The 10,622-nt window shown below is 42.2% G+C and overlaps 1 protein-coding gene across 2 annotated transcripts in view; it reads right to left on the bottom strand.

Moving 5' to 3' along the window:
• Positions 1–1,700: 1,700 nt before the first annotated feature.
• CPEB4 (cytoplasmic polyadenylation element binding protein 4) overlaps positions 1,701–10,622 on the bottom strand; it is a 38,993-nt gene continuing 30,071 nt past the window's right edge. For both annotated transcript variants that reach the window (XM_088173510.1, XM_014875932.2), the window contains 4 exons: positions 10,277–10,395; positions 9,347–9,461; positions 8,989–9,170; positions 1,701–6,135 (listed from right to left, as the gene is read on the bottom strand). In XM_088173510.1, the coding sequence (XP_088029636.1) occupies positions 5,908–6,135; positions 8,989–9,170; positions 9,347–9,461; positions 10,277–10,395 (644 nt within the window). In that variant the 3' untranslated portion in view covers positions 1,701–5,907. The remainder of the gene's footprint in view (positions 6,136–8,988; positions 9,171–9,346; positions 9,462–10,276; positions 10,396–10,622) is intronic.

Raw genomic sequence — 10,622 nt, 5'->3', positions numbered from 1 at the left:
CTGCCTGTAGCATTTACAGCTCCAGTGCAAAGGGAAACCCAAAATGGATTTGTTGTGTTATCTGCCCAATAAACTCACCTGCAATTCAGAATCAGCCCATCCCTCCCAACAGTGGTTATTTGGAGTTTTGAATGATCCAGACCTTTCCCCTTATTGATTTCAATGTTTTAGACTCTGCCTAGTAAGAAAACTTAAACATTCCCCAAGTATTCTGCAATCTTCAGAAGAGGAGAATTTTAGAATGAATATACACTGTAATCCCCAAGTGTAAATCAGAATTTGGATCCTGAGAAACCCTCTAAGCTTGCAGGACTTTGAATTGGAGTGAGGCAGGGAGTGCCCTCTTTGTGAAGGACATTGCTGTGAAAAAACGTGAACACATAAGTAAGCACATGTTGTCTAAAAAACCATTTACACTTGACAACAATGTCAAGGACTGTGGCTGTTTCCTAACGATCCCAGTGCAGGGAACTGGGGACAAGGTTTCCCAGCCAAGTCACACGCTGGAACTGGTCACGGGTGTCTGGTGCTGCCTGGCTGGCACTGAGCACCGAGGAATTCCTGCCTCACTGGGCAGGCAATGCACCTCCAGCCACTCCTGATCCCAAGCGTCCCAGCTTTCTGTTCAAACAGAAGGGGAAGAGAATTGGGAATATCTGCACGGAACCACCAGCAAAGCTTCGCATTCCTGTTAAAAACCAATTTCCAAAGGCAGGAGCTGCTCCACGTGCACCAGGTGAAAGCAGAAGCAAGGGAAGAGATCAGCACGGGCAGAACTAATCCCATCAGAGCTGCAGGATCTGCGTTTCCAGAGCAGCCACCCAAAGGAATGACTCACCATCCACTGAGCATTTGCACCACAATTCCTGCAGTGATGGCACTCGAGATTAGCGGCACAACTCTGGGATTCCTTAGCACCTGTTGAACAGCCCTTGAAGAGCAGATCTGTAAGGTAGCAACACTTCAGGAGCCTTTCCAGGTATTTCAAGTTTAGATATTTTAAATTAAAGGCTGAAACGAGCAAGTTCTCTAAGATGTGAGGTGCCTTTCCTCTGTTCCTGTCAGATCACAAGCGTGAGACAATTATTAAAAAGGATTCCTTGGCTGTCCCTGCCTTGCTCTGCTTCTCTCTGTGTCTCACTGCACGCTGGTCTCTGGCTGAAGGAGCTGGGATTGCTCAGCCTGGAAAAGAGAAGGATTTTGTTGACCCAACTGTGACCTTCCAGTAGCTGAAGGAAGATGGAGAGAGACCCTTTAAAGGGATGGAGGGACAGAACACAGGGAATGGCTTCACTCTGTCAGAGAGCAGCTTTAGAGGGGATATTGGGAAGAAATTCCCCCCTGTGAGGGGCTGTGGCTGCCCCTGGATCCCTGGCAGTGTCCAAGGCCAGGTTGGATGGGGCTTGGGACAGCGGGAGGTGTCCCTGCCCACGGCAGGGGGTGGCACTGGATGATTTTTAAGGTCCCTTCCATCCCCAAACCGTTGTGGGGTTACCTGTGCCTCAGTGGTTCTCTCCTCACCTGCTGCATCTTCACCTCCCCAAGGAAGCTTTGCTGCATTTGTGACCAGAACAGGGCAGCAGAACTTCCCCCTTTCCACCACACACAGCCCAACAAAATCCCCTCCCCAAGCCCCACGAGCTTCGGGGGGGAACAAATTCCTACGGGAAACTCAAAATAAAAGAGGTTAAATAGAAACATTGAGTTAAAAGTTTTATTCATTCAACATCTCACATTACAAATATTTAAAAATTATATGCATACTGGTATAAATAGTCATTTGCAAACTATTTAATAACATTAATTTTCACTAGCACTTCAACAAATGAACTCTTTAAAAAAAGTAACTTGTGTTATATAACTTAGAGTAGAACATACAAAAATATGAACTTAAACGTGAAAATGACTTTAATAAAAAATGAATTACCCTTATTTAAAATGCTATAATAAATACTACAACCTCCCCATACACAGTAAAAACTATATGGAAATTCAGCCAAGTAGTACAATTAACTGACATACTTAAATAACTTTTCCTTCTGATAATATGAGCAATACATTGGGGGAAAAACATATTAGGGATTAGTAAAAACTAGACACCCACTTGCTAAAAGTTTCACTTCCAAAAAATATAACAAAAAAATCTGATGAAAATTATAAAAACTAATTATACTTTAAAATTTAAAAATATAAAAAATAAAACAGTTGAATACAATATTGTCCCAATTCTTACAATGCTATCACAGTAGCTTTAAAATAAGATAATAAAATAAAGCAAATGACCAAAACGTTTTATTCCATTTTTTTAAAAATAATCTCAAATTTACATTAGTAGAAAGATTGATTTCTGATTCTTTTCTTTAGAAACACCAGCAAGAAAGAGGATTTACTAGAACAGTAGAAAATGACATTTTTAAATGTCTGCAATTAAAAACAAAGAATTACACTGCAAAGATCTTCCAGAAGTCTGAAATAGGTATTGCACATAACTTGAAGTTAACTTGCCACAATTTATCACATTCAAGTTTTAAATCACCTTTGAACAGAAGGTTTGAACTCTTCAAAAACACAAGGGGTGAATTATCAAGTCTTTCCAACAGCATCCTTATAAAACGCTAAATTCAGTCACTGCAAGGTTGAAATTTGCATTCTGCAGAGGTCTGTGTATGGAGAAGTAGAGACTATACCAAAAAAGCACGGGGCAGTGGGGTTCCTTTACATATAAAATAATCAGAAACACTTTATTTTACATTGCAAAAATAACCATGGAATTACTCTGCCACTCCCCCCGGGAACGCCGCCCCGCTGCTCATTAACGACACCCCCCCCCCCCCCATCGATAGCTAATTACTCCTTAATGAGCCTGGGGCTACACGGTAACCCCAGAGAGCCCCTGGGCCAGCACTGGTGAAGCACAGAGTAATGGAGAGAATTGTTTATGCCCTGTAAATCGAAGTGTAACCAAAGGATCTGTAAACACGCTTGTCACACAATCACAAGTGAATATTAGTAGAATAACGATTTCTTACATTAGTCATGCATACTAACATTACATGCCTGCCACCTAGCAGGCTCTCTTTTATTCTTTAAATATAATTTAAAAGAGCAGACACGGTTCTGCATCAAACACCTAACATCGATTCTTTAGTAATAATAAAAATGGCTAAACATTCACCAAAAACGTCTGCATTTGTGTATAATTTTTAAAAACTCAGTAAGAAGCGGTAGACAATTTTGATGGTTCTTGACTTTTAAATTTCTACACTATATTTATGCATTTAAATTTCATGGGTCTAAAGACAAGTGTCATTTGTCACTTTCATGCTTTTTCTTCTTTAATTCTCAACTTTACATATACTATTTCTTAAATTATATGTACACCAAATACCTGGTGCTGGGCTAAGATGTTTAAGCAACATGCTTTCTTTTCTCTGCAGATTCTAAAATAGCATTGCCAGTGCACAACATCCATAATTCAAAATGTATGCAGAGCACTGAAATGTATAAAAAGCAGAATATAAGAAAATAAAATTTATTAAAATTATTTATATTAAAAAATGAAGTATATGAAGATCTCTCAGTAATAAAAGTACAAAAAGCTACTCTTTGCAATATGAAAAATTGAGGTATTGCATAAAGAGATATCCCGTCAGTGAAAAGTGTGCCTAAAAATGCTCACTGTTGGAAAAACAAGATATACAAAAGTAGTGCATAACAAATATACATTATGTGCATGACAAAATAAGTTAGCTACAAAAACACTGTACCGAAATTCAGCAGGTCATGTACAAAGGGAAAAAATTATTATTCAAAGCTAGTTCTCAAACAGTGTTATTTTCTTGTAATGGAAACCCACCTCACCTGTTTGCTGGGTAGGATCGGCACAATAGCACACCCCAAGCCACCTACAAGCATTAAAAAAATGAAAGGAACATTCCAACTAGAATTATGTACTTCAGAGAAAAAAAAGTCCCTGACAATCTACACAAGAGCACTCTGCATTTGCATTACTGTTGTCAATATTTTCAGGGATTTCAGTAAAAGCAGCTCCCTTGCTATACTTGACTAAAAGACAGCAAATGTCTCCATTTTGACCTTTGGAACTTGGTAAGGTATCAGTTCATTAAAGCCTGTATTGAACAGAAAAACTGCTTCTCATAAAGATAATGGGGGCTGGGGGAAAGGGATGAGGGGGGCTTTGAAGGGAGCAGATGTTTTTCCAAGCAGTGCCAGGGCAAATCTTTGGTTTGGGAGACTCTCAGGTGGTCCCAGGCCCCTGGGGCCGGGCACAGATTGCCACAGAATCACTTTGTTTGCACACTGCTACATCCTTGGTGGAGAAGTTGGCCAGGGCATTTAGTTCAAAAGTATACTAAAAATAAAATTTCAGAACTACTCCTTCATTCACGTGTTTCAAACTAAACCCTCTGCACCCACTGGTCAGCGTTCAGTTCAGTGTCCTGGGCTGGTGCTCCTCAAGGTAGGACTGAGTTCCAATAAAGCCAGTGTTAATTAGCAATGTTGGCACTTCCACCTTTATCTCCCCACAATTGGTTCTGAAGAGCTGGGATCTGAGCTGGGATTCTTTCTACAGGAAGAGTAAGAAAAGGCATCTGCACACTTGCACCATCCCATGCACAAAATTCGGCCAAAGGTGCAAAGCAGGATTTGGAAACTCCTTGGGTTCATGCCTTTGTTACAGCTAAATTTGAGGGGATCGAAAACTGACTTTACACAGCCAAGATGGGAAACCAATAAGCAGCCAATTGGAGTTTGTGTGCCACAATGGAATAGCAAGACTCCAGTAAAAAATCAGTGATATCCTTGAGGTATCTTTAGGTTTTCTACTTTTTCACGTCAAAATGGAGAGCAAAGGCTGGCCCCTGATGAATGTTAGTATATTAGGATATAGAGTTATATATAGCCATCAAAAATAAAATCTATATATTTATCCTTCAGGAGAGGAAATGCCAGTTCACTAGTTGTCATTACTCTAGCTTTGGTAGGATATCTAGGGCTGTAACCAGACAATTGAGTTCTCTTAAAGAAAAAAAAAAGTGCACTCCCCCCTCAGTAGTAACTTTACTCAACTTTTACATTCAGGAATTCTTAAAATGTAATCATTTTGATGAAAATATAGTAAGCTCTGCCTATCTCGTTAGTAATTTGGATGTGGGTGGTAGCCAGAGGCACGGTCAGATACACACCGAGCTAAAATTTCAGCCTCAAAACCCTTAAAAGAGTTTTAAAAAAACAAAACAAAACAACAAACAAAAAAGATCATTATTATAGTGCTGCTTCAACTTTGCTCATGCATTTCTGTTGCTTTAAACATGCTCTTTCCTGTTGGTAGGTAAATGCTAACTTCATCTGTTGCTGGAAAAATCCAAAGTCCAAACAAAAAAAAAAACAAAACAAAACAAAACAAAAAAAAAAAAAAAAAAAAAAAAAAAGAGGCAAAAACAGGCTTCCCTGGGGGAAAAGTGTCAGAACAGACTGATAGTGTTATTGTTACACGGTTATTTAATAAAAGTATTATTATGTTCTTTATTAACAATAATTTAATTAAAAAACCAAAATACTCTATTGTTTCAATTCTCTTCTCTTAATATTTTTCTCTCCTCTAAGAAAACGTTGCAGGAAATTAAGTGTTCTCTCGGTAGTAAAGACAAGAGAATGCAACTCGCTTGCAACATGTTATCGATACGAAAAGGAGTTCCCCAATACAGTTTTCAATGACAAGATTCTATAAAATACCCATTATAAGGTCATTCTTTCGTTAGACTATTGTTAAATTACAGACTACTACAAAAGGACATGCTGTGAGTGAGGGGAGGGGTGGGGAGGGCAAGTCGGGGAGAACAGAAGAGTGCACTTTAATTGGAGGCCTGCAAAATGAGCGATCCTTTAGTTCCAACGGAATGAAATATGTCTGGGGCGGTCCCCTCCCTCCTTCACCAGGGGCTTGTGGAATTCCCTGCCGGCACGGGAATGGATAGCAGCCCAGCAATATTCACAGTAATACTGCAGACACGTCACGTTAGCACAGAAGAACGGGGCGAACTTGCCGCCGCAGCGAGCGCCCTGACACTCGTCACACAGCTGATCGTCCAACACATATGGCTTAACTTCCACCTAGGGCCACAAAACAACACAGTTGGTCATTGTGCAGTGTAAATTGTGCAAATTCCTCCTTCCACACCCGTGTTTTAGCAGGGCAGCCCGCAGTTATGCGCTAGGGAATGATAGGGAATGGTACCTGATCATGGATGTTGAACACCCCGAAATTCACTTCAACGCTTCCACCCACTCCTTGATCCTTAAGAAAAACCCCAGAAATCAGTGCTGACCAGTCTCACATCTGCTGTCACTGATCTACATAAAGCCTCAAACAATTGACACCAAAACCTTGGATAATTATAGGAGTTATTTTTGATGCCCAGTTAAGCTCCGTCCCTTTCAGGCAGGAATGGAAACTTTATGCAACACTATAACTGCTGATTAACTAGACATATGGCCTGCAAATTTCAGTGTCTGAATTTCCAATGCTAATAAAATTTATCCTCTAAATAAACACTTCATTTCTGTATTTTTTTCCATGGCTTAGTCCTCTCAGCAAAAGGAAATCCACCTGATCTTATTGGGATCAAATGAGAGGCTTAACATGGGACTGATGCCCTCCTACGCTGCTGGCATTAAGGGCCAGGTGATGGGCAGGAATTCAGAACAGCAGAAATAAATATAGATACAAGTTCCTGCTCCAGGAGGGTTTGTGAACCTTCCCTGGAGCTCATTTAATGCGAGGTTTTCACCAACATTTTCAAACACCCAGGCTGGGAGTGGTATCTCTGCTGTTATCTCTGCATCTGGCCTGGGGCTGCTCCTCTCTGCACCTCACAGGCCACGGACACACCTCAGGCAAATGAGGCCATTCACAAGTTCCTGGGTTTTGAAACCCACCCAGTTTTATCACAGTCCAGATGGCACTGCAGTAGTTTGATGTCATTTTTGCTTACAGGACACATAAACTGCTCAGACACAGCACAGCAGCCTTTTTAATGACCTGTTTTTCTCCTCTTTCACTGCTCCAGTTGCATTGCCCAAAACCCCACCCTGCCAACTCAGTCCATTTGTAGAAGAGCAGAAGCAGGAAAATATTCCTAACACCACATTCCCCATCCCCTACTCTGCTGTGCAGTGGGAGGTTGGGCATTTTTTGGGGAGTGCTGCCTTCTCCAGGTGCTGAAAGGACAGAGATGCTACACAGACCTCCTCTGTGTGGTGATTCTGCTCTGTTCCCTCTGCTCAGCCACCTCCAAACTGCAGCTCAGGTCTCCTTGTCACATTTATTCTGAGTGTGACATGGCTGTGAGAATTCTCAGCTAGGCACAGAGGATTTCCCAGCTCCAGAAAAAGCCTCAGTTACAGCAGCTCCATCAGCCCCACTCAGGGTGGGAGCCTCAGCCACTGAACCCTTCCTGTGCATTATCTCAGGGCACACCCTTTAGCAGCACCTCCTTGCCTAATTTTACAGGAAATCCCTTCCTGTTACTGGGGGTTTTTTTAACTAATTTTGTTTTTCTTTTTACAGAAAAACGGTATTGGAAAACTAATAATAAATAGAACCTTAATAAAAACTAGTGTTGCTGTATTTTTACCTCCCTCATGCACCTGATCTCTCCTGTAATAAATCCTCTCTGAAGATTCCCCACGCAGAAACTGCACAAAAAATGAGGAAACAGGGAGTGGGAGGAGAGAAAGAAGGGGAAATAGATTGCAAAATATTTTTTTTCAGAGTTTACAAGTACTTACTTAAATTTGTAGTCCCACCAGCTTCAATGGACCTATTCACCCAAGTGTCTGCTTATGCAAGCACAAGTTGCACAAGGGCAGCCCAAATTATTTGTTCAAAGCTGTACAGAACTTATTTCAGAGCCAAGATTAGAACAAAGACATTCCAATTCACAGGCCCACAGTCAAATTGTTGTTACAATTCTTCTGCTTTATAGCCAATGCAGAAGTGAAATGATAATGGGCTAATCAGCCAAGTTTGGAGGTTTTCCACTGTATTAACTATAAAATTAAGATCAGCAGTGACAGTCATGTAGGAAAAATCCAGAGACAAAGGATGAATTACAAGAGGAGACGTGAGCATCTGAGTTTCCCAAACTGTGGTCTGAAGATCACTGTAACTGGCAGTTACATTTTAGAGAGATGAAGAGGGCAGAAAGCAAAATGCTGATCCATTTGGCATATTCCTCGAATTTAAAAAAATAAGGAATACAATAATAAAGGAATGTAATAACCAAGCACAGCCTTTGCACAGGCTGTGGAGGGTGACTGCAAGGCTGCAGGGCACATTAAAAAGTTTACAAGGCATTACCAGGATGCTCTTGGACACCCAGCACACAAAGGATGCAGAGCAGGAGGAAGAGCTGCCCCATCCTTGGCAAGCACCTCCCTCCCTGCACCTCACAAGCACTACAAAAATGAAAGGGCACAGTCCTAAGGGAAATTCAGGCTGGATATTAGGAAACAGTTTTTCACTGAGAGAATAGTAAAGTGTTGGAATGGTCTGCCTGGGGAGGTGGTGGAGTCACCTGGGTGTGTTTAAAAAAAGCCTGGATGTGGCACTGGGTGCCATGGGCTGGGTGAGGTGTTAGGGCACGGGTTGGATTTGATGATCTTGAAGGTCTCTTCCAACCCAGAGATTCTGTGAAATCCTTGCAGTGGGAGCATCTGAGGAACTCAATATTCTTGGAAAAGGCCAAGGCAGCTGCCACACTTCCCACTACACTCAGCAACTCGAGAAAGTCTTTTTCACAGTCACCTCCCACGTGCCAGCACCAGCAGCTCCCTACCACTCCGCTTTTACTCCGTGCTGCATCTAAGAAGCACTAAACCCAGGATTAACCCGGTGTAACTTGCCCAGGCACAGCCCGGGGGCAGAGAGGGCGTTTGCAGAGGAGCAGAGGGGCTCAGCCTTACCCGTTTATCAATCTCTCCGTGCTGCAGCTGGACGAAGCGGGCGCTGATAGCAGCAATGTAGCTCTGTTGGTTGGAAAATGCCACCCGCCCAGCTCCTTTGGGGTACTTGAGCTCGGGGTCGGTGTCGATGCCGGCGTAGCAAACCCCGCCGTAGAGCCGGTCCATGATCATCGCCAGCTCCACTGCAGCACAAAGCAAAACCAAACACAGCTCTAGGCCTGTTCCTGTCAGAGCACCGCTTCGTGTCCCCACCACTGTTGTCACCACGCTCAGTATTCCCTCGCTGCCAGGCTGGCTTCCCCCAAGTGCTCCCCAAACCAGGCTGCACGTCCAACACGCCCAGTGCTGCAGTGTGTACCTGCTCGTAAAGGCCGAGGAACACCACCAACAAAAATGGTTTTTCTTGGGTCAAGAGGCTGGGAACCATCCATAACAAAATCACTATCACTAAGGTTCCAAGGCCGGATCTGAACCTACGGACAAAAAGCCTGGGTTTTTTAACCATTCACAATCAAAGTGTCTCAGTAATATAAATTACAACAGTGTCCTATAGAGAAGAAAACTTCTTAAACAGCTGTACTTTCTAAACTCTACTTGTTCAGCAATCATTTCTCAAAATGAAATGGTAACGAGCTCTCTTAAGACAGACCATTTGAGGACGCTAAATTTCATCACTTCCTCGTTACCCAAATTTCTGGGGGGAAAAGCCTCACCCTCTGCTGACACATTTACTTAATCGTGACTGAGCTGTGCTGTACAACCCTCCTGGTCACACAGATCTGCACTGCTCCTCTCGTCCCAGCCTTATCTCAGTGCAGCAGGCTCCAGAGTTGCCTGTTTAGTTACTGTGCTGCTTTGTATTTGGTTACAGCTGGCCAAAATTTGAAGCACAGGACTAGAGCAGAATTCTCCCCAACTATTGACAGACTTGCATCAGCCCCCCCAACCATTTGTATATTAATAATTTACAGTTCAATGCCATGGTATGATTTTTAGGATTTATCTGTTACAAACAACACTCAGACAATATGAATTCTACATGTTCATCATTAGCAAGCATAAAATACCTGGAAATACATCTTTTTCTAATAAAAATAGGCATTGTAACCAGACTACATAACTTTCTTATGTCTAGTTCAAAAGTAGTAAATTGGTCTTTTCTCTTCTTAATTTGACACCTTAAAGAAATTTAAACATGAACGTTCTGAAGACAGAAAAAGCTGCATGTGAAGAACCCAATTTGTGTTTATCACCCAGGAATTGTGCAGGCCCTGACAATTGCACCTACCGGTTTGTCTTTGATAGTGGGGCTGGAAACACAGAGATAGAGCTTTCCATCTTCTTCAATGCATGCATCAATCAGTGCCTGCACAGAGCTTTCATCTTGGAACAGCAAAAATGCATATCCTGGCCAAGGGAAAACACAAACATCACTGCTGCTGTCTGGTTGTCTATAGGATCAGATTTTAACTCAGAATTAGGTTTGACATCACACACAGGAAGGGAAAAGCTTTGAGGTGCTCTCAGCACACACTGCCAACCCACAAGTGCTCTGGTTGTTCATCTAAGGGACAAATCCCTCCCAGCTGCTGTGAAAGGCATTTATTGCCTTTAAAAAGCTGTTATTACATGTA

The sequence above is a fragment of the Sturnus vulgaris genome, chromosome 15, assembly GCF_052056855.1.
Source record: "Sturnus vulgaris isolate bStuVul1 chromosome 15, bStuVul1.hap1, whole genome shotgun sequence".
Taxonomy (NCBI): Eukaryota; Metazoa; Chordata; class Aves; order Passeriformes; family Sturnidae; genus Sturnus; species Sturnus vulgaris.
This window is presented reverse-complemented; position numbering and strand designations above follow the sequence as displayed.